The following is a 24,938-nucleotide window of genomic DNA, read 5'->3' on the forward strand; positions in this document are numbered from 1 at the left end:
CTACTTCATGCACCCGGCTTTCCAGTGGTTCTCCTGGTGGCAACCCTCTGTCAGGAGTATCAGTGGGGGGGTGTAAAGGGATCGTCCTCCCTCCAGGTGTCCCAGTAATTATACGCTCGGGGGATCTACCATGGACCAGGCGATCCCCAGTTTTCTGCTCAGGCTGTGTATTGGCGCTAGTGTATCGATTGTTATGTGCAGCTCACTTTCACGCCACTCTTTTTATTTTATTTATTTATTTTTATTTTTTTCCACGCCGAGCCTAACAGCCTTACTTGTCCTTTACCGGGGAGGGGTCTTGTCTTCCACGCTGCTGTTGTCGGTATGTCTGGCCGATCTCTGCACCGTCAGTTCACAAGCAGCCAGGGACCCGACCATGCAGCTTCACAGGCCTCTGCAGCCGCCGTGTCTCACCGGGAAACTGGAGTCGCCACAGCCTCCAGGCGCACACACCATGCAGCGGTGGCCGGAGGGGGGGGAAGGTGTCGCACCGGAGAGACCGCACCAAGTTATTTGTTCTAATTAGCGTCCCCCACCTCTCCGCCTCACCCGCGGCGTCCCGCGCCTGCCAGCCAAATTGTGCGCCCGGGGCTCCGGGTCACTCCTCCCCCGGCTGCCGCACGTCGCGTCACGTCGCCCGGACTCAGGGCGTACTCGAGGTCGCTGCTTCACGGCCTACCAGGTCCGAGGCTTCGCTGGGCCACGGCGCCGTCCAGGGTGCGTTTCTTCCCGTCTTTTCAGGGAGTCGCCAATCTTCCCCACCTTCGAGCAGCTGGGGGAGCTGGTAGGGTGCCTGGATCGTCGCTCTAACAGTATTTATGAAGGATAATGGTGCTGTGCACGGCAGAGCTCCGGCTTCGGGCGTCCATTGCGCTTGCTGGCTAGCTCCGCCCCCACAAAGGTTACACAGTTATTAGAGCATGGCAACATAGTTACTTGTAAGGTCGAGATGAAACAAGCACAAATACGTAAGGGGAAAAGCAGGCAAGGGGAAAGATTCAGGGAAGGGGGGTAGGAGCTGGGGAAGTAGACAGGTAATGAAGGCGGGAAAGAGAAGGGGAGGGTGAAGGACACCGCATGGAAAGAGTAGGGGAAGGGCGACGGGGACACAAACCGGTAGACAAGTCAAAGCAATGTCCAAAGTCCAGTAAGCTGTGATCCCAGGGGAAGTGGTATCGCTTCTCTATCTCTGTTGGGGGAGGCTCCCTTTACGCAGTGGACTCTCTCAGAGGGGTCTCTGAGACTCCAAGGCCTACATACTGGATCCTTCTCCAAAAAGGGGAGAGGGAGTGCTTTGGTAAGGGGTGCCATACCCTACCTCTGCTGTGAGTGGCTCCCTTTGCGCAGTGGACTCTCTCAGCGGGTTTTCTGAGACTCCAGAGTATAAATATTGGATCTTTCCCCAACAAGGGGAGCATGAGTGCTTAGTCAAAAGGGCACAAAGGACAGGGGGCTAGGCAAGGTGAGAGATTCAGGGGAGAGGGGATAGGAGCAAGGGAAGTAGATAAAGAGAGAAAGAGTACTAAATGGGAACATATTTAAATAATGAGTTATTATATAGCGCTGGCTAGACCCGAAGGAAACATAGCGCTTTACATGAGGAGCAATGATGTTGTAATTTGCATCAGTTAAAAGTTACATAAGTATCGAGAAAAGTATTTAAAGAACATAGGGGACAAGGTGAATGGCGCAAGGAAGGGTAAGGGGATAGGGTAAAGGGGTAGGAGGAAAATAGGACGTAGAGACGAGGGGAAAATCTGCCCAAGGTCCGGCTGGGTAGGTTATGGCAGGGGGGGAGTCCACAACCCATCTCCTCTTTAGCTATATGGTAGCTCCACTGGGCAACAGCCAAATCGCTTGGTCTCTACAGTCTGGGGTAGGTTCCGCAGGTTCCAAGTCCTGATGTGTAAGCAGGTTAGGGGATAGGTTCAAGGTCCTGTCAATGTCCAATTGTTGTCCCAGGGAAGTAAAACAACGTGGAGGGGACCGCTATGGAAGCCATCTTGGTGTCAGGCATGGGACTGTACTGTACACTGGTGGCCATCTTAGGGTCAGGCATCTGGCAGTTAGAGTCAATATCCAGGACAGTGGCTGCTAGAGAATAACAAGTCCAGGGTGCACACATCATCACATGCACAGACATGAACAAGCACATACAAAATGTGAGCACACTCTCATATGCGTACATACGCACACACACAAGCACATATACAGAAAATCCAAAACCCAAGCACACATAAAATCCCATTCTCTAGTACAAAAACGCACAAGTACATGCACACACAAACATCATCACATGCACAGACAAGCATAAGTACACACAAATGCGCTCACACTCTCATATATGCACAGACGCACACACACACAAGCACACATACAGAAACTACCAAAAAACACAGGCGCACATACAATCACATGCTCCAGAGCAAACATTTTCGAGGACGTACACACAGGTACATGTGCACATACACACACACACCATCACACGCACAGACATGCACAGCACACACAAATGTGCGCACACACTCTCATTCTCGAACAGAGGGTGCACACAAGCAAGCATACAGAAACATCCACGCGCACACAAACCAAAGATGGTAGGACAGAGAACGTTATTAGTGAAAATTAGTCGGTGAATAGAAACATCTGAGATGACAGGCAGGCCAGGCAGCCGGGTAGGCAGGCTATATTTGCAGTAACTGCAGTATCAGCAGACGAATAGATGCCCAGATATGGCAGGCCAGACAGTTTCAGCGGTCACAGGCAGGCAGGCTGGAAGTATCAGCAGTATCAGCAATATCAGTATCAACAATATCAGTATCAGCAATACCAGGCAGACAGGCAGGGAGTATCAGTAGTGTCAGCAATATCAGTATCAGCAATACTAGGCAACACCAGGCAGCCTCCGCAGTATCAGCAGTATCAACAGTAATAGCAGTGTGTGGTGAATGAAGGTATTGGCAGGCTTTATCAGGTGGGTACTAGAAGGTATTGGCAATCACAGGTGTTGACAGGCACTCATTTGTGAAGATATTAGCAGGCACTGGTGTGAAGTCAATAGAGTTGGTGGATTTACTTGCAATTATTGGCAAATATTGGCAAACACTGGCAAATATTGGCAATTAATGAACTGGCCACATGTCTATCACTTGTCTCTGACTTGCCTAGTAAACGTCTTCCATTTTGCACTGTCTTCCATGTATCACACAGTCAGCAGATCCCAGGTAGTGGCACGAGCTTCAGCTGCTCACCATACAGATATCCGTCATATGCGAAGTTAGCAGGCGCCTCCGGAACACAAAGCCTCAATTGGCAGCCTCAAGCTTAAAGAAACAGGCGCGCTTCCCCTCCCAGGACCGAGGGAGCACCTCTGCCATCTTGGGGTCAGGTATCGCTGCAAGGAGAAAGTCACAGCCACACGTCATGCTTCACTCTATCCCTCCAGCAATGTTAGGAACAATAGCGGGTTGGAATGCAGGCACGCACCACCAGCGGGTTCAGCTTCGTGATACAGCGCATTACATGGTAAAAATTAGCGTTCTTATCGGGTTATACCTGTGCCATCTCAAGGTCAGGCAGAACAGACTCTGTTGACAGGGCTGACCGCAATTACACCTTCGGATGTGATGTGTTTGAAAACAAAATATTAATAGTATTACAATTAAAGTCTTATTAAATTGAGTTTGTTGAATTATTCAGGGTTCAGTAAATAGAGTGTTTTTTATTTAAATTTTGCCAGCAAATAAGCATCATGCTTACCTGAGAGCCCCCCTCTTATGGGATTTGGGAGGGGATGTAGGAGCTCTCTGTATTACTCTGAAAGATCCATTCATTAAGAAAGTGTAGATTACAGCAATACATTTTTTTACACATTGATAATGTAGAAAAGTTTCAAAAGATAATTTGTACTCTTCGCCGAAACTGTTTTGTTACCAAATATTGTACAAAACGTCGATTTTTAGCACTAACTCGACCCTGCTGGCGAGTATACATAAGTTGGAAGAAATAGGTGTTCTGTTCCTCCAGAAAGTGAATGAGCAATTAAAATGCCTTTAAATCTTGTTTTATCTTGACACATTTGCCAACTGCTCAAGGACAGAGGTCAAATGTCAGTTTGTCTTTTTACTAATTGTTGCTCTTGTGTTCCTAGAAAATTGTGTTTACTTATCTTTCTCTTTTTACAGTTAATGCTTTTTTGTCAAGTGAGCTATTTGACAATGATTGTGAAAAACAATGCAGTAAAATGTTCTTTTCTCTAAAACAACATTTGAACAGCTTGTAAATGAATAGTCCAAGTAGATCAGAAATTATGAAAGAACTTTTTTGTAATTCAGAAGTGTGATGCAAACAAAGATTTAAATTGGAGGAAAAAAATCAGAACACTTTACTCAGTGATGCGCAAATGACAAATATTTGCAGAAACTTTATTTCCAAACATTGTACACTGTATTCTTTTACAACCACATGTCAGTGGTACATTCTGTGGCCATTTCAATGTAAAATCTGCTGATTGCAAATAACAGTGGACTACTACTTTATGCTTCAATTATGTATTTATTAAAAGTGATAGTTTTTAAACATGATGTGAGAGGCATTCCTGGCCAAAACCTGATGACGATGTATTATTTTTTAAAATATTTCTTATTATTGAAAAAGAAAAAGAAAGCAAGGCATCAACAAAGTACAAAAGTGCATAGACTGTACGAGGGCAGTGCGACCTTCCGTAGATATTACAATAAGCAACGCATTGATGGGGAAGGGGGGAGGAGAAGAGGGTGCAGCAGTAACATGAAAGCAATCAGGAACAACAAAGGGTCAGGGGGAAAGCGGGACATCAAGGACTGCAGTCGCTGGTGATACACATATGTACCCTCTATATAGATTCCAGGGACCCCAAACCTTATGCCATTTTCGGGGGCGACCCGAGCCATATATACAGTTTTTTCCCTGAACATGCACCAATCCATGTTTTCCATCCACACCTCAAGAGTAGGAGGCCTCAGGGACCCCCACAACTGTGCAATGTTCCGTTTGCCAATCATGGCCCCTAGAGTCACCCACTGGGTCTGTGCCACATTATGATCCGTGGGCTCCCAAACATTCAACAGGCAGCGCCAAACATTCAACAGGCAGCACCTGTAACCTCCTGCATCACCTCGTGTATCCTACTCCAATAGTCAGTGACTTCCCGACACTCCCAGATGATGTGAAGGAACGTCCCCAGCTGTCCACAACCCCGTTGACACAGACCCTCCTCAGCAAAACCCATCCGGACCAGACGGGGACCCGTGACAAAGACCCTATACAATATCTTGAGCTGAACTAATCTGAGTCGTGCCGGAACCGCGACCTCCTTCTGTGAGGAGATCGCCGATTGCCAGTCTTCATCATCAAGCTCAACGCCGTCACGGGTCCACTGATTTCGTAATTGCGACAGAAGGTCCGCCCTATGATTAATCAGTTTTTTTACACCGGAGATGGTACTATCTGGCATATGGCCATCCAACACACGGTCCTCCAACGGGGTATATTCCGGTATTTCCTCCCCTTTCGGGAAGACTGACATCAGTGCATGACGGACTTGAGCATAACGGAAGTACTCCGTCCCTCCCAGTTCAAACTCAGTCTGTAAGGCCGCGAACAATTTCACTTGTCCCTTAACCCAGAGGTCTCCCACCCTGGAGATGCCAATGAGATCCCACTTGTCGAACCCCTTAGTGTTCCACAATTTACCAAACCTATCAGAGCTGAAAAGTGGGGTCGCCAAGGTCAAACGATCCTTCCACCCTAACGAACTAGTAGCATCTTGCCAGATCCGTACGGCAGTTCTCGTCGGCCCCGTAAGAGTTTTTACCACAGATTTAGAATATAACGCTCTGTAATAATTGCCGCCAGGAAGTAGCCACCTATCCATGGCGAAACCAGGATTTAACTCAGGGCCATACATACCGTGGTTGATGGCACCTAACTGCGACGCCCAATAATATCTTTTAATGTCGGGGAGAGCAATGCCTCCGTCATACCACGGGAGCGTTAACTTGGCAAGCGCAATGCGAGGTCTGCCATCCCACAACAATTCCCTTTGCAGACCCTCAACTACACGAAAGTAACTAGCTGGAACAATATCAAGTGTGTTGTGAAGGGCATATAGAAAACGAGGGAGAGACATCATCTTGAAAAGAGCCGCTCGCCCGAGCAGTGACAGCGGAAGCTTCCGCCAGCCCGCAACATCTCGCTTCAACCGACTCAAAGGAGGGAGAAGGTTCTTTTCATATCGAACCACGGGGTCCATCGATACATAGATCCCGAGATATTTGAACCCCTCTTGCGCTATCTGGATGGAGCAGTTACGTGGTAGGATCGGAGCATCCCACAAAGAACATAAAGATAGGATTTCGCCCAGTTGATAACCAAGCCAGAGTTTCTACCGAAGGAAGCCAAAACATCACATAGTACTATCAAAGATTTCCTGGGCGAAGTTAAGTAAAGCAAGATGTTGTCCGCATGTAATGAGATGCGATCTTTGAACTGCGGAGACCAATGAATACCCCTCATTGAGGGCTCCCAACGTATCCAACCTGCGAGAGGCTCTAGGGCCATTGCGAACAAAAGAGGAGACAGCGGACAACCCTGGCGAGTACCCCGCCCAAGACAAAATGGCGCTGAGACGCGTCCATTAACCACTATCTGGGCGAGAGGGTCCGCATAAAAAAGCCGCACCCAGCTAATGAAATCCGCCCCAAAGCCAAATTTAGCCAACACCGCCCACAAATACGGCCATTCCACCGTATCGAACGCCATAGTGGCATCTAACAACGCCAAAATGGCCGGCTCAAGCAGCGTCGCGGCCCTCGCGAGAGCCCCGTGTAGACGCCTAAGGTTCAACGCCGTATTCCTGTGTGTCAGGATTCACCGAGTAGCCACTGTAGCTTCCCCAAGACTGTTGGTTAGCTCCCTGCCTTGGCCCCGCTCTGCACGAGCTAATGTGTGGTTTCCTTGTCCCTCTGGCAGATTGAGAAATTCCAGAGGTAATCCGAGTCATTGAACTAATGAACTGCTAAGACTGTATATAGTTCCCCTCCCTAAGATGGCCGCTCAATGTTCCATTTACTGCATCCAATCGATGCGCCCTCTAGCGGACTTCGGGAAGGCGCGCGCTCCTAACTGCGCACTTCAACGAAGATTCCGTTCGAGAAGCTTGTTCTTGTCGCTGCTCCGCGTCAACTATTCATGACGGGAGATTAACAGCAATTATCAAAGACTTTCTAAGTACCATAGTATCAGAGTTTCCAGAGACTTTCATGAGAGAAATCTTTGTCGTGCGCTCTCATTACTCAGAGAGGCACCTTGGTCAGACGAAGTTCCCCGTCGCTGTCTAAGAGCTGTGACAGCTGTCATCCACTATCCTGCGGTTCGTCAGGAGAAGACGAGTGTCAACGAGGATTCAACCTGACAAGACGTAGTTGAGTATTCAGCCTGAAGAGAAACTTGAACTCTACAAGTAAGGTGTTTCATCTTCTCGTCAAGTCAACCAATATCCAAACTGTGTTGCTTCACTCGCATTTCCCCGCAGTCATTCCCCCCGTGCGTTTCTCCTTGCCTTTCCTCCCCTTTGAACCTACCTTTTTCCTTTTTGCGTGCTTCATGGAATTCGTGAACTTTTGCTTGCACTTCTGACCCGAAGATATCTCTGCACAGAACCCCAAGACAAAGTTTGACGAAGAACTTCACAGGTACAATTTGGGTTCATAGAGAGAGTGTGTGCCAGTGTAGTACTATTCTGGGGAGAGATACTAATGTTCGTATATGTCTTCACTGCAGGAAGTTCAGTCAGATAACATTCCAAAATATAGAAGAGAGGCAAATACCTGGGCAGAAACTGGTAGGAAAAGTTTCGTTTATCATTTATGAATAGTCAGCACAGTGTGAGAAGGTTTGTGGTATATTCTCTCTCTATTCCCCTTCTGTGTATTAGGCACCTATCGAAATGGCGGCAAGATGAATAGCAGTCGCTGGAAGTAGGGTGCCAGTCGAAGTACAGGTATTCTCTTCTCTGTCCACTTCCCCTTTCCCTGCTGCTGGTAGTCTTGCTCTTGTAGCGAGGGTACCGGTGGAAGGGTGATCGGGACATTCGTCAGTACTGCCTCTGCGAAGCGTTGGAGCACCTGGATTCGTGACAGTTTGAAGTGCCCACGTATTTTACCTTCGCCCGGGCAGTATGGCTGAGGGAATGGACTTGAAGGAATTAGGCGCTATTTTAGTAGGGATTCAGAGAGATTTGGGAGCCGTCAGAGATGAAAACCAAAGTTTAAGGTCAGAGTTAGTGGCTTCCCGTCAAGAGGCTAGGTTGTTAGCACAAAAGGTAGATGGGTTAGCTATGGGGAATCCCGTACAGAGTTCAGCGGTACCCGCCACTAGTGGTGCTGCAGTGGATCCAAAATCTGTAGCTCAGGTAATTCATTCGGTATCTCCGTTGATCCCATTGGCAACTCCTGAAAGGTTTTCGGGAGATCCTCAAAAGGCTCAATATTTTTTGACCCAGTGTTCCCTTCATTTCATGTGCCGACCCACCTTGTTTCCAGACGCCCAATCTCGAGTGGCATTTATCTTGTCATATTTAAGTGGAGATGCTGCCAACTGGGCTATGCCTTTAGTTAGTGAGGATGACCCTTTGCTTAGTGACTTCACTAAATTCAAGGCTGAATTTCTTAGAATTTTTGATCGGAGAAGGATATCTCAGGCCACCGATAACGAATTATTGGAGCTGCGTCAAGGATCTAAAGATTTAATTACTTACCTCACACAGTTTAATAAACTGATCTTAGAGACTAACTGGCCAGAAGAAAAGAGAGCTGCCTTGTTTTATCGTGGTTTAAGAGATGAAATCAAAGACACCCTGGCTCAAATTCCCAATCGACCCACCGAGTTGTCAGCGTTGGTAGATTTGGTTTTGGAATTGGATTTTCGGAACTCGGAACGCAAAGGCGAGAAGAAGAAAGATTGGAAGATAAATTTCCCGCGCTTTGACAGAGCGAAGAGCGAAAAAGGACCCGGAGGAAATTCGGAGTCGGAACCCATGCAAATAGGGACTGTTCGAGGCCCTTTGAGCAACGAAGAAAAAGAACTACGGAGACAAAAGAAGTTATGTTTGTATTGTGGTACTGCCGGCCATTTTGTGAAGGATTGTTTGAAGCGTCCGAAGACTCCGTTTAAGGGAAACGAGACGAGCCGCCAGTAGACGGGGTCGCTCTGGTGGTGACAGAAGATAAGACGACTCCAAAGTCTCATTTGGTTTTGAATACGCTGCAGACCATGACTCCTCATGTCATCCTTCATGTAACCATGCGATTCCGTGAACACCAGATTGGTGGAGTGGCCATTATGCTTGATTCTGGGGCCACTGGAAACTTCTGTGATATCCGCTATGCTAAACAGATGGGAATTAAGGCCATCGCAAAAGAACATCCCGAGCCAGTACGTGCTGTAGACGGGACCAATTTGACCTCCGGACCCATTACTAGTCACACCGAAGAATTGGAAATTACTCAAGGAGAGGGGCATCGGGAAGTGTTGCAGTTCAATTTGATCGATGCTCCCCAATTTCAATTGATCCTGGGACTGCCCTGGTTAACCCTCCACAACCCGACTATAGATTGGGAAAACCGGACAGTCAGTCTGCATTCGGAGTTTTGCCTGTCCCACTGTTACGGAGCCAAGAATACGGAAAAAGAGCCTACGCCGTCCATGCTATTGTCATTTGGCGGACAGTCGATTGGAGCTATTGTGACTGAAGAGATTCCTCCTGAGTATCGAGATCTCAAGACGGTGTTCAGTGAACAGGAAGCAGAAGTATTGCCCCCCCATCGTGCTTATGATTGCACCATCGATTTGGAACCGGGAGCTGCTCTTCCTTGTAGCCGAATTTATGCGTTGACTGAAGCCGAAAATGTGCATTTAAAAGAATACCTGGATCGATATCTTGCGAATGGATTTATCCGGCCATCTCAGTCCCCAGTTTCCTCACCTCTGTTCTTCATACCGAAGAAGCAAGAAGGTAGTCTCAGAACTTGCATAGACTATCGTGCCTTGAATCCGGTCACCATTAAAAATAGGTACCCATTGCCGTTGATTTCAGTTCTTCTGGATCAGATTAAGGAAGCACAAATTTTCACCAAACTGGATTTACGAGGAGCTTATCACTTGGTTCGAAATAAGGAAGGGCACGAGTGGAAGACCGCCTTTCGAACCAAGTTTGGTCTTTTCGAGTATTGTGTTATGCCATTCGGCCTTTGTAATGCTCCTGCAGTGTTTCAACACTTTATCAACGACATTATGAGTGATCTAATGGATAAGATTGCCATCATCTACCTGGATGATATCTTGATTTACTCGCAGAATCCTCAGGAACACACCCAGCATGTACGTTTGGTCCTGGAACGATTGCAAGCAAACCAGCTATTTGTTAAATTGGAAAAGTGTGTTTTTCATGTGTCTCAAGTGGAGTTTTTGGGATTCGTTATTTCGCCTCAAGGAGTGACCATGGACCCGAGAAAAGTACAAGCAGTAGAAGATTGGCCAGCTCCCAAGAATGTGAAAGAAATTCAAAGGTTTCTGGGGTTTGCCAATTTCTATCGGCGATTTATTCAAGGATTTTCACAATTGATTACTCCCATCACAGTTCTCTTGAAGAAAGGAGTAAAATTTGAATGGACAGATGAGTCAAACTCCGCTTTCCTGAATCTGAAGAAACAATTCACCTCTGCCCCTATCTTACTGCATGCGGATCCTGCCGAACCATTTTACGTGGAAGCTGATGCTTCAGATCAGGCCATCGGGGGAGTTCTCTCTCAACGCCATCCAAAGACTGGGCAGTTGCATCCCGTGGCGTACCGCTCCAGAAAATTGAACTCTGCTGAAATAAATTATACCATCACAGAGAAAGAGCTATTGGCAGTAAAGGATGCTTTTGAGGACTGGAGACACTATCTGTTGGGGGCACGACACACAGTCACCGTCTATTCTGATCACAAGAACCTGCAGTTTTTGAAGACGGCTAAGACCTTGACTCCTCGTCAGTTGCGTTGGTCCCTTTACTTCGCGGACTTCGACTTCGTGATTACATACCGACCTGGCCCCAAGAATGGGAAAGCAGATGCGCTGTCTCGACTTCAAACCGAAGAATCTGAGCATACTGTAGAAGCAAAACCAATCATCCCAGAAACAAAGATCGTGGGGGCGCTTACGTTGGACAATTTCAAAGAAGAGGTCCGTAAGAGTTTAACCTCAGAAGAAATTCAACAGTGGGTGTTACTCGGAGAAGAGCGTCAGTGTCGACAACAGTTACCATATGTCAAGGAAGCCTTATACCTTCCAACCCTTGAGCTTCAGGAAAAGGCTTTGCGAAATTGTCATGACCATCCTCTAGCGGGTCACAAAGGAATTGCCAAGACTCAAGAATTGGTGCAACGTTATTTTTGGTGGCCTGGAATGTCCGATCAGATCAAAGAGTATGTTCAGTCTTGCGAATCTTGTGCTCGGAGTAAACCCACTAGACAGGCTCCCCAAGGGTTGCTTCAGCCTTTGCCCACTCCCCCTTCCCCGTGGCATACGATTTCCTTAGATCTCATCGTAGACTTACCCTTGAGCAAGGGATTTGATACTATCCTGGTGGTGGTAGATACATTCACGAAAATGAGTCATTTCGTCCCTTTGTCAGGAATTCCCACGGCAGTCCAATTAGCTAGAATATTCAGTGAAAATATTGTCAAAATTCATGGTGTCCCTAAGATAGTGGTCTCAGACCGAGGTCCCCAATTTATTTCCCACTTCTGGAAGGCCTTCCTAAAGGGGATGGGGATAGAGGGTAGATTGTCCACTAGTTACCACCCAGAATCCGATGGGCAGACAGAGAGGACCAATCAAGAATTAGAACAGTACTTGAGGCTATTCTTGTTGGATCAAGGTGGGGAATGGTCCGAAAAGTTGTGGATGGCCGAGTTTGCCTGCAATAATGCGAAGAGTGCATCTACTGGTTACTCTCCGTTTTATTTGAACTTTGGTAGACATCCTAACTTTATGGTGCTACAAGAGGAGTTAGACGTCCCTGCAGCCAAGAGGGCCCTTTTAGACTTGAGTTCTTTGCACAAATCAGCTGAAAAGAATCTAGAGAAAGCTAAGGCGTCCTATAAAAAGTTTGCAGATTCACATAGGAAAAAACCCCCACAGTACCAAGCAGGAGATCAGGTGTGGTTGTCCACTAAAAATTTACATTTGAAAGGTAACAGAAAATTTCAGCCTAGATTTGTGGGTCCTTATACTATTGAGAAGGTGTTAGGACCAGTTACAGTAAAACTGAAACTCCCGGCCAAGATAGGTGTACATCCAGTTTTTCATGTATCCTTGCTGAAAAAGGTTCAATTGCCTATACGGCTTACCAAACCTCCAGATCCACTTACAGTCCAGGGGCATCCAGAATATGAGGTTAAGGACATTTTAGATTCCAAGTATGTAAAAGGGAATTTGAAGTATTTAGTGGATTGGAAAGGGTTTGGCCCAGAAGAAAGGTCTTGGGAACCGGTCAGCAACATTCACGCCCCACAACTGTTGAAACGCTTTCATTCCAGATTTCCACACAAACCAAGACCGATAAATCGGTCCTCGGGAGGGGGTACTGTCAGGATTCACCGAGTAGCCACTGTAGCTTCCCCAAGACTGTTGGTTAGCTCCCTGCCTTGGCCCCGCTCTGCACGAGCTAATGTGTGGTTTCCTTGTCCCTCTGGCAGATTGAGAAATTCCAGAGGTAATCCGAGTCATTGAACTAATGAACTGCTAAGACTGTATATAGTTCCCCTCCCTAAGATGGCCGCTCAATGTTCCATTTACTGCATCCAATCGATGCGCCCTCTAGCGGACTTCGGGAAGGCGCGCGCTCCTAACTGCGCACTTCAACGAAGATTCCGTTCGAGAAGCTTGTTCTTGTCGCTGCTCCGCGTCAACTATTCATGACGGGAGATTAACAGCAATTATCAAAGACTTTCTAAGTACCATAGTATCAGAGTTTCCAGAGACTTTCATGAGAGAAATCTTTGTCGTGCGCTCTCATTACTTAGAGAGGCACCTTGGTCAGACGAAGTTCCCCGTCGCTGTCTAAGAGCTGTGACGGCTGTCATCCACTATCCTGCGGTTCGTCAGGAGAAGACGAGTGTCAACGAGGATTCAACCTGACAAGACGTAGTTGAGTATTCAGCCTGAAGAGAAACTTGAACTCTACAAGTAAGGTGTTTCATCTTCTCGTCAAGTCAACCAATATCCAAACTGTGTTGCTTCACTCGCATTTCCCCGCAGTCATTCCCCCCGTGCGTTTCTCCTTGCCTTTCCTCCCCTTTGAACCTACCTTTTTCCTTTTTGCGTGCTTCATGGAATTCGTGAACTTTTGCTTGCACTTCTGACCCGAAGATATCTCTGCACAGAACCCCAAGACAAAGTTTGACGAAGAACTTCACAGGTACAATTTGGGTTCATAGAGAGAGTGTGTGCCAGTGTAGTACTATTCTGGGGAGAGATACTAATGTTCGTATATGTCTTCACTGCAGGAAGTTCAGTCAGATAACATTCCAAAATATAGAAGAGAGGCAAATACCTGGGCAGAAACTGGTAGGACAAGTTTCGTTTATCATTTATGAATAGTCAGCACAGTGTGAGAAGGTTTGTGGTATATTCTCTCTCTATTCCCCTTCTGTGTATTAGGCACCTATCGAAATGGCGGCAAGATGAATAGCAGTCGCTGGAAGTAGGGTGCCAGTCGAAGTACAGGTATTCTCTTCTCTGTCCACTTCCCCTTTCCCTGCTGCTGGTAGTCTTGCTCTTGTAGCGAGGGTACCGGTGGAAGGGTGATCGGGACATTCGTCAGTACTGCCTCTGCGAAGCGTTGGAGCACCTGGATTCGTGACACTGTGCGGGATAAAACCAGACGGATGGACCAGCTCATTAATGACCTTAATCAGTCTATTAGCCAGCAGCTTGGCCAGAATTTTAGGTTCGGCATTTAACAGTGAAATCGGTCGATACAAAGCACACTTATTTCTCGGTTTCCCTTCCTTATGTATTTCCACTATCGATGCCAACCGCTGATCGCGGGGGAGGAGACCACGATCTCGGGACTCCAGGAACATGTCTCTTAAATACGGAGCAATCTTGTCCGGACGAAGCTTGTAGAGCTCAATCGGGAGACCGTTAGGACCCATCGTTTTACCCGAGTGTAGGGAACGCATAGCTAACGCTACCTCATCCGCAGTGATTTTACAGTCCATGAGGTCTCGGTCCGCCTCAGAAAGGCTCGGGAGTGCAATATCTCGCAACAGCAAGCAAGAGTCCTCCGGCCTATCCGACACGGAAGAGTACACAGTGTGGAAATGATCGGCAAAATATGTCACTATCCCATGCGGGTCAGTGATCAGTACCCCACTCTCCATTTCGATTTCAGGCACCACACAACTAGCTCTATCTTTCCTATCCAACCATGCAATTAATTTGCCCGCCTTGTCCCCAACATCATAGAGACGCCCCTGATGTTCCTGACTAAGGGCCTTCGCCTCATCCGTTACCAACGTTCTATATTCCAGCTGCTTCAGTTGCAGGACATGCAGTTTAGAGCGGGTTACCGCTTGTTCTAGTTCCAGTTCCAAATCAGCTATCTCAGTCTCTACCCTTACAACATCCTCCTCCTTCTGCTTCTTAACTCCAGTAATTAACGAGAGAGCTTGACCCCTAAGGACAGTCTTGAATGCCTCCCACAGCGATATCAGGGAAGAAACCGAAACCTCATTCTCCCGGAAATAATTATCAAAAGCTTTTACAAGCTCACTGCGAGTCTTAGGATTTCGAAGATACCAAGGGTTAATAGGGGCTATCCTTCCCCTGGAGCCCGGCGCCAATTCAAACCGAAGCCACACCGGGGAGTGATCAGAGATACCCCGAGCCATATGCCCGACCTCCGCAACATAGGACGCTTGTGCAGCCGGCACCAAAACATAATCAGTCCTGGAGAGACTACCATGGGCGCCCGAATGGAACGTATACTGCCGCTGAGTAGAGTGAAGCAGTCTCCAGCAGTCCACCAGGCCTATTGTGTCAATGAAGTCAGGCAGCCAGCCATGAGCCCCCCTGAGATCCCTAGGAGGATGTCTATCCAGCGTGCCGTAAACCGCTGCATTAAAATCGCCACCCAGAATCAAAAAAACCCCAGGGAGATCGAGTAGAACTCGTCCCATGTCAGTGAAGGTTGTAGACTGCAGGCCAGTAGGAACATAAATAGACACCAGGGAAAGCATGCGGCCCTCCCACCGTCCCGACACAGCCACATAGCGCCCCCTTTCATCAAGGACCGTAGAGTCCACCTCAAGCGGGAAAGAGTTCTTAATAAGGATTCCAACCCCCCGGGACCCGGAAGAGAACCCAGCATGTGCCACAAGACGATATCCCCTCCTGTTCATGGCATGACATGTATTTCCCACCAAGTGGGTCTCCTGAAGTAGAACAACATCAGGGGAATGTTGTTTGAAAAGTTGCAATACCACCCCGCATTTAATCTTGTCCCCCAACCCGTTAACATTCCAGACCCAACCCCTGCCTGAGTCTAGCACGTCAATGAGAATGTCTTGCAATACAGCGCCTTGCGAAAACAGTAACCTGAAGACTAACACCCCCCACCCACCCCCAAACAACCCGTTGCAATACCTCCCGCCCTGCACCCCTGCTTACGGCGATAGAGCCACCCCAACTCGCAGTGTGCCTGTTGCCGCCACATCTAAACTAATCTTCAAGTAGTAAAGCTGAGGAGGAGAGAGACCCTCCGATAGCCTCGCAACCTCCCATTCCATCTGCAATTAATCGTACATCAAAACTCGAATCACCACAATAGTAAACCCCCTAGTGTCCCAAGAAACCAGACAGTCGGTGCTCATTCCTCCTCCATAGTTCCTCCCTCCGCTCCGCCAGATTGTCCCTCTGGTTTTTGTTGGGCCGGCAGAGTGTCCAACCAGTCGGCCACCACCTCAGGCCTATCAAAGAAGTGGACCCGTTCGTCATACTCGATCCTCAACTTGGCCGGGTAAAGCATGGCGTATTTGAGACCCATATCACGAAGTCTCCTCTTCACCCCCAGAAGACGTAGCCTCTGTTTTTGGACCGTATGTGTGAAATCTGGGTAGAAACTGATTGATGAGTTCTCGAATTTCAAGGGCCCACCCGCTCGAGAGGCCTGGAGGATAGCGTCTCTGTCCCGAAAGTTGAATATCTGCGCTATCATTGGCCTCGGCTGGGCACCAACTTTCGGTCTGCCGCCTGGGACCCTGTGCGCTTGCTCCACAGTAAAGAACTTGCTCAGTCCCTTGGGCGCTAGCTGGTTGATGATAAGGTCCTCAACAAAGAGGTCAGCCACTTGATTTTCCACCTTTTCCGGAACTCCAATTATACAGACATTATTCCGCCGGGCCCTCCCTTCAAATTCCTCCAAGCGACGGACAACAATGTCATTTGAGGCCTTCAGGTTACGGACCTCGGTCTGCAGGTCGACGACGTCATCCGTTAAACGCGATGTCTTTATATCCAACAATTTGACCTTTTCATTAGTCTTTGTAAGGTCCGTGCGAATCAAATTCACATCGATTGTCACTGTATCTAATTTATGGGCAAGGGTCTCCATTTTCTTCCCGAGGGAAGACCTGATGCCATCGATGGCGGCCATCACGTCTTGTAAAGTTGGTTCAGTTACCGGAGCCGATGAGTCCTTCGCCTCCTCCAGTGACCTACCCGGTCCACTGGGCGACCCCTTATCCTGGGCATATCGATCCATGACATTGGTTTGAGTATATCCACCCCGTCTGGTGGTTTTCGACTTCTGCTTGTCCCCCTCCGGTTTGCTCGCCATTTCAAGAAAATCCCAAGTTGCTGTCCAAATCAAGAGCTGGGTGAAACAAGTGTCCAGTCCAGCAAGCCGTAGACAAGACCTAGCTGATAGGGAAGTCGACCAACGTGACTTATCCACTCAGAGTCCAGAAAGCGAAAGTACAAAATGGCCCTCGGGCAAAGCACGGGAATTAGCCAGAAAAAGACGACTCTCACTCTAGGCCAAAGTCCAACACCTCGTGTGTTGTTCAGTACGGTCAAGCACCCACAGGGGTACGAGCTTTCGCTTCAAGGGGCGTCCCCAGCCCGGAATCCGAACCAAGTGCCAAAAACGAAAGTGAAAGTGAAGCCGGACCGGCTGCCTCCACAATCTTGGGCCGATGTTGTTCAATTACACCCCGGGCACCATGCCAACCCAGGCGTCGGGCATCGAAGAGACGAAGGCCGCAAACTTTCCAGCACCACAGCTCCGGCCTCCGGTGTCCGATCGGGATACAATTTTCAGCTTTCGCTTCTCCCGTGGTTTATCTGCATGAAGATGTCGACAGCAAACAGGATAAATGACAGGATATATTCGGGAGGTTACGAGGGTCTCGGGAGCTCTGTGCTCACGCGGCCATCTTGGTTGCGCGCGAAGCTCCTCCCGATGACAATGTATTTAATTAACTAAGAGGCAAGTCTGCAGTCAAGTGTATCTTATATGTGGCTAGATTTGTATTCTATTTGGAGCTAATGTTTAGCCTATTAAATCAAACAGAAGCATTTTCTGTACAGCAGACGTGCTGAACTTGCGTATTTGAAGGTGCTCTCATATCGGATAAAGATGAAAATGGTGTCTCAGTGAATTAAAATACTTGCCCAGGATCACATAATTTGAAACCAGTTTATGGGTCAAGAGCATTATAATTAGGTTGAGTAGATTATTTAAGTCACTAGACCTGTAGGTCTAGTAAATAATTTGGCATTTTTCGAGCCCTTCTCACGGATCATGTAGGGGAATATAGTATGTTTGAAATCAACATAAATATCTATGAGCCAATTTGGTTTTCCTATAAGACAAGTTTGTTTAATTATTTGTCCACAACTGCTTAGGAATGTATTGAGGTGAGGGCTAGCCTTTTGGTGCCATTTGTTCTAAGAAATTTTGATTGCGTCAGACATTTTACATACAGATCAGGTAGATGGAAGCTCCTTTTATCAGTATTAGTATTGGTGAGCCAAGTTGCTCTTCATGAGACAAAGAATGGTTACTTATTTGAAACTATCCTGTCCTGGATTGCAGTGATGGGATAGGTCTCACGACACTGGCTTTGCATGAGGCCAAACCGCACACTGAGTGGTGACTTAAATCCTGCAATACGTAAGGGACCTGATATTTTTTCCAGCAAGGATTTAAGGCATTTAATACCTTTTTTTCTTCATAACAGTTTCTCCATAATGAGCAAGAGTTACTAGTTTTCCCACACTTTTTGGGTGGGCTTTAGGGTTGGGCCTCTCACCCCTTTATACTCTTGTCCTAATACAGTGTAGATTTGGATGCCAATAGGTCCTGCTGATTTTCCACAGATCATCTTAACTCCATTTACTGCAAGAAACAAGTTGACCAGATATTGAACCCAATGGTATTTTGAACAAGGAGGGACATTATTTTACTTTTAGCTTCACATTGTTTTTATCCCTTAAGATGGACCACCACTATAATAAACTAGTGACATGGACACCCTTAGTTAGTTTTCATTTTTGTACTTCACTGACTTTCATTCCAGTCTACACCTCCCCAGCCCCTTCACAACAGGCTTGCTGTGGCGAAGTAATAAAAAGAACTCCTGCAAAGAGCTACCTTGAGGGGTCCGTTGGGCATGGCAGCACTGGCCCAAAGAGGTTCTGCCCGATAATGAAGCATGCCACCAAGTTTGATGAGTGAGGGCTCTTGCTTCTGAATGTAAATACTCCACTGACCGCATCTCCCTGAGGATACACTAAATGGGTTACAGACATTATTCCGCCGGGCCCTGACGAGTATTTCACAAATGTTTACATTTAAATTTTGAATATCATTACAGGCAAATCCCATTAATTGTGTTTAAAAAGCGATTCATTTCATTATGATATAATTCTTTTACAGTGTTTTGTTTGCTATCACAATAACTTTATTGTTCAAACACGCTTTGCACTAACATCCGTAGGTTCTGCACTTCCGTATTACTCCCTGACGTACACATCACGTGACTACCATCACATGTTCATCCTTCGTCGATCACTAACATAACTTCAGGCAATATAATATTGATTCAGCTGATCCACTAACATCATCCCCTACATAGTTTTATAAGTAGATCGATCTTGTATGATTGCCGAATACGTTAAACCAAAACAGACGGCACACTTCCTGTTTATCACGTGACAGCGAACGCGTTCGCTTTAAGCAATACCCACAAGCCGCACTACATTTACTGCGAGTTAAACAACGCGAACAGACACCAACGCTCGATTCTTCTCTAGCATGAGTAAGTAGACTGAGGGATTTGACCTATATTCTTTAAATAATCCTTCACTTTAGCACTTAGCGATCACGAATCTGAACCACCTCATTGAGCACTGAACCCGCCCCTAATCACCCCATTTTACGGTATTAATTATCCTACACTTGAGCTCTTTGAATTCATGAATTTCACGGGTATTCAAGTACCGAATCCGGCATAAAACCATTCCGGTCGGCAGCAAAACTGTCAGAACACCGAATATTCAACTTCACCCAACATTAATTATTTACGTTATTATGTTGATAAACGGCCTTTGTATATAACTCGTTGTTTAAAATCATATGATGATGAATACAAATGCTAAGGTCCTGTTTTTTGCTATTTTCATAGGCCCCTGACGAAGGGTCACCTTTCTGTTTTGACACGAAATGCATTGGGCAATATGATAAAAGAGAAGAGTGTTGAATGAATTATTTCTCATGAAGAAAAACAATCACAATTATGATAAAAATAAAACAGTGATTTACAACTGAACGTCAGTCTTATGGATTGAATAATGTGATTTAACTTTGTTTACATAAGAAGAAAAACCTTAGAGTTTGATGTGAAAGAAGTGCACAGGTCTTCCGAGAAGAGGTTGTTCCCCTTCCCATATAGTACTGCATTCGTTAAGGCACGGCAGGCACCGTGCAACAGACCTAGCGCCTCACTTGAAAAAGATATGCTTTGAAATAATCAAAACAATTTTTGAGTGCAACAGGACAACTAGCTTTGTTCATTCATTTGATGCCACCTGTTGACACAATTTTTGTTCAGCTCACACAGTTTACATATGTGTAATGTAGAAGTTTGTATTAAGATCCATGTGAATTTGGCACAGTTTGCCCGCTTCTAGATGTAAAAGATACTTGTTTAAAGCTAAATCCTTGTAGATGTCATAGAAATGTGTGTTATATTTGAGAAAAATCATATTCAAAGCTATGTTTGATTACATGGAGTTGATTGAATAATATAAGGCAAAGTAAATGAAATATGTTTAAGAAAATGTTGCCTGCTAATAGGATGTTGGCTGAATAAGATGCTATCTTTAGCCTACTAATAAGGGGCTGTCCGAATAAGAGGCTAACGTCCGAATCGTCAATTAAGCACTATTGTTTTCAGTATTTGACACCAATGTGAACGCCCTTGGTGACGTATCAATGGCCTCAGGAATTGGATAGAATATTTATGATAGTGATTACCAATGTTGTTTGCTGTATCCTACCATCACAGACCATGAATCAAATATAAGCTGGGATGAATAGAAACATACTTTTTCCCCAAGGTTTTAAATCCGTTTTTCTTACAATTTTCTCTCTACCTACTTATCTGAAGTTTTAATAAGATGAATATTTTCTGTTTATCAGGCATCATGCAATAATGCCCTGGCTTTTATCAATTGGAAAGATTTCACCTATGTTCCTGTCTTACGTTTTATAAACCTCTAAAATGGTCCAGTACCACTCTTCTTTTTTCTGACCATAGGTTTAAAAGATCTAGTATGTGGGTGTGGGAAAGGGATCTGTCTTTCTTCTTGGTCCTCAGCTATGGAACTCACTGCCTCCTGTGCTTGAAATCCATTTCCTTTAATCCTGTGTTTATTCAGCTTCTTTTATAAGTTGCATGTTTTCTATCTCAAAATGTCTTCGGTGCATGTTGCTTTTCACAAGTTGTTCTTCTATTTAACTCCTTGAAACTTGAACTAGAGGTGAACACATTTTCTCATTATGTAGTTTTATGTGAAAATTCCATGCTAGAGTTGGCATTGTTATTCTCAGAAAGTAATTTACTGAGGATTACTCCGACATCCAATGAAGTAGTGTGGCTCACTGGTTAGAGGCGGCAGACCCGAGAGCAGAGGACGGCCCGGGACCAGGGTTCGATTCCCGGCGCGGCAGGTTTCTGGACCAGGGTCAGCGGACTCGATAATTCTCTCGCCTCGGTGCCCATTCTGATCAGTGATCACACTCGGCAACTCTGGGCATTAGCTTGCCTCATCTTCACTAACGGCCCCACCAGACCGCCGGGGATGCCTGGTCCACCCCTGGAGATACCCATTAAGGGACCATCTCTCAGGGAAGCCAGGAAGGGTTTTGCAGCGGTCGAAGCGCCTTGGGACCCTCCGGGTAAGTAGTGCGCTATATAAATGCCTATACATTTACATACATTTACATTTACATTACAACAAACTGAATTACACACTGTATGATTGTCTAGTGAAGCTACAGAAATATGATGTGAGATTAGTGAAACAGATAGACTAGTTACGCAAATTAATCCAGCACACATATTTACCCAGTGTGGAGCAAACCATACTGAATACTCGTTTGTGAATGATGTAGCTTTAAACCATTGATTTTGTTGCAGAAGACTTTGTAGTAAACACATTCATGTTAAGCAAGATCTCTTATATTTACTCAAATTAAACTGTTTCAATTGAACAAGTATATGTGTAAATCTTAAAACTACATTTAGTTGCATTGTCACCCTATTGCCAGACACAGGCTAATTCTATTTCGAGGTATATTCAGGAACTGCTCTCTTCCTGAATGGCTTGTTATGTTATGTTTTGTTATGTCTATTTTGTATAGCGCACGGCTACTCAAAGAGTGTCCCGGCGCTTTGATGCACACCTGTATCACAACATAACAGAAAGAAAAAGCAGAAAAGAAGGGGGAAATCAAGACTCAGCCAAGAAAACTAATATCCAAGAGGTAAAAAGCCAGGTTTTAAGGCCCTTCCTGAACGTCAGTAAATTTGAAGTACTGCGAAGATTTACTGGCAAAGTGTTCCAGAGCTGTGGAGCCAACAGTCTGAAAGATCCGCCTCCTATGCGAGCCCTTTTAATACCAGGGACCGCGGCAAGGAACAAAGACCCGGACCTCAAGGGTCTTGTTGGATGGTAGAAAGCTACCCTTTTTTGTAAATATTTAGCTCCTGAGGCATGAAAAGCTTTATGAGACAAAGTCAGGGCTTTAAAAATTATCCGCTTCCGGATGGGGAGCCAGTGAAGTGACTGCAGGAGGCCCGAGGTTCTGGCACGGCCTGACAATCCAAAAATGGCTCGTGCTGCCGAATTCTGGACCACCTGCAGTCGTTGTAGCAGATACTCCGGCAGGCCGAGATACAGAATGTTAGAATAATCCATTCTCGAACCAATTATAGCCTGCACCGTTATCTTCCTGTGATCTTCCGATAGTATGGGAAGAAACTTGCATAGCATCCGGAGCAAACCGAAGCAAGTGCCAGTAAGACCGATTATCTGGGATCGTAGTGTCAGACCATTGTCGATCTTAATCCCCAGGTTCTTGGCCACCTGGGACGACCCTGCAGGTGGAAACATATTCTCTGGCCACCATTTCTGCCACTCTGGATCCGAACTGCACCCGAAGAAGAGTACCTCCGATTTATCTGAGTTGCACTTGAGGCTGTTAAGTTGGAACCAATTAAAAAGTGGAAAGTACAGGTCTTCTGGAAATCAACCCCCCAAGAATGATACTGTTGTGTCTTATCCTTCCTGGTGCTCTTGATTGACAGGCCAGATGTAGTCACTCATGAGGCTTCAGTGAGTCAGCACAACAGAAAAGTTAAAATAATATTAAGGTTGCAACATGTTCAGTGGATTTTTATGTAACTTTCTTTCCAGGCACTAGTTTAATCATTTTGAGGGCAAGCTTTGGCACAGGGCTAGATACAATAACATTTGATGAAGTTTATTTGGGTTACATAAATTTTCATTACATCTGCCTTCCTCTGTAATGCTTATGCCATTTTACTAAATCAGGGCTGCTTTTGCTTTCACATGGACGGACGCCTTGTTGGTGAGGGCCTCTTGTACACCATTTTGTAGCTCAGTAAGTAAGCAGAGCTCTTACAGGCATGCTTGATGTTCTACCTTTTCCTGCACTTTTAAGATGAGATTGTCTTAAGGTATATTTCTGGTACTAAATGGGTTTTATTTTTTTTCCCTAGTATTCAGAGATGTCATCCATAATGGACTACGGGACAACAAAAGCCTATAACATTCCCATCGACCATCTTGATTTCAAGTTCATTGAAACATGCACAGATGTTAAACACTTGGAAAAGATTCTCAGCATATTAAGGTAGACCTTCACTGTTGCTGTTGCTTAGTATTTTAACATTTGTATTTCCTTACTGTTTATGAAAAAGTTTGTGATTGATCACCAGATTTTCAGTAATTACACTGCATATTACACAGCTGACATTTTAGCAGAAATATTTGAGTGTTTTATGAACTTTATTTTTTTCCTTCAAACCAGCGGGTTGAGATTCCAGTGGGTTTGGCAGCACTTATTACTGGCTCCTTCTAGGGACCCAATTACAAGTCATAGGAAATAAAAATGTGAAAATTGGTTGTGTCCGTCTCACCACTTTCAAACTATCATTTGTTTGTTGTGTTTTATAAAGCGTGAACATGACCAACACTGTATCAAAACACTGTACTGTACGAGAGAGCTGATGAGGGTTGCAATACAGTCGGAACACCTGATACTGAAGTTACACTGTACATGGAATTCAAAGAGTAAGGTATAACATAGTGGGGTACAATATCAAATAGGGAGGAATAATCATTTCAAAATCATTCACTTATGGCACTAGTTTTTCCAGAAGTATGACTTTTACTTCCTTCTTGAAAAGCCTGAGTGAGGTAATTGCGCTTGTTGATGGTGGTAGGAAGTATCTAATGTTTAGGGCAGATACAGCAAAAGTGCAGCAGTGAGTTTGAGTTTTCCTTTTTTTTTTAATGTAGCTCTAGTATGAGGGATTTAGCACGTCTAGAATCCCTTCTGTCTCCTGATAGCTTGATCCTATTTGCCAAGTATTTAGGGACCAAAATTCTGTACCAGTTTGTGTATTATGCATGCAACCTTCAGTTGGATCCTAGCTTCACTGGGAGCCAGCTGAGGGCTCTGAGTGATGTGGAAAAGCTATCATAACGTTGTGTGCCTGTTTAAAGTCTTGCTGCTGCATTTATTGTAGCTTTCATTGGGGCTAGGCTAGGTTAAGTTAGACCTATGAGAGTGGCATTCGCAATGTACTGTCTTGAGAGCCCTAGAGATTGCACAGCTGTTTTGAGGTCTTCTAGCGGTATGAAGGGTGGGATCCTTGTTGGAGAGATGCATTTACGATCTTCGTCCATAAAGAAGCGACAAATTGGTGGATCTCTTTCAGTAGGTGGGAGGGAATGGGATAGTAAAATTGCGAGGTAGGTTTAATTTCCTGAATGGTGTTATCGATTTCCTTTTCAGACAGGGATCTGAAGTTGTTTCAGAAGTCTCTGTTTTTCTTGGGACATTTGGGGGTTGTTGCTCAATATTCTTATTGTGTACCATGAGAGTGGGATTGATGGATCCTCTAGGTTAGGTGCTAGCTTGGCAGCGAATAAAGTTGCTAATGGTTAAGATTTTATCTTTAAAGAAAGTGGAGAAGATGTTACAGATGTCAGTTGACCTTTTTTGATTTGTGGGTTTTCCTGATTGTTGTTCT

General features: G+C 45.7%; 1 protein-coding gene across 1 annotated transcript in view; it reads left to right on the top strand.

Annotated features, from left to right (window-relative positions):
• The window catches only part of SPAG1 (sperm associated antigen 1), a 1,072,862-nt gene that overhangs the window by 14,017 nt on the left and 1,033,907 nt on the right, over positions 1–24,938 (top strand). Inside the window, exon 2 of the mRNA XM_086966056.1 lies at positions 23,400–23,533. Within this exon, the coding sequence (XP_086822182.1) occupies positions 23,409–23,533 (125 nt within the window). The 5' untranslated portion in view covers positions 23,400–23,408. The remainder of the gene's footprint in view (positions 1–23,399; positions 23,534–24,938) is intronic.

Source organism: Lissotriton vulgaris, chromosome 4_1, assembly GCF_964263255.1.
Source record: "Lissotriton vulgaris chromosome 4_1, aLisVul1.2, whole genome shotgun sequence".
Taxonomy (NCBI): domain Eukaryota; kingdom Metazoa; phylum Chordata; class Amphibia; order Caudata; family Salamandridae; genus Lissotriton; species Lissotriton vulgaris.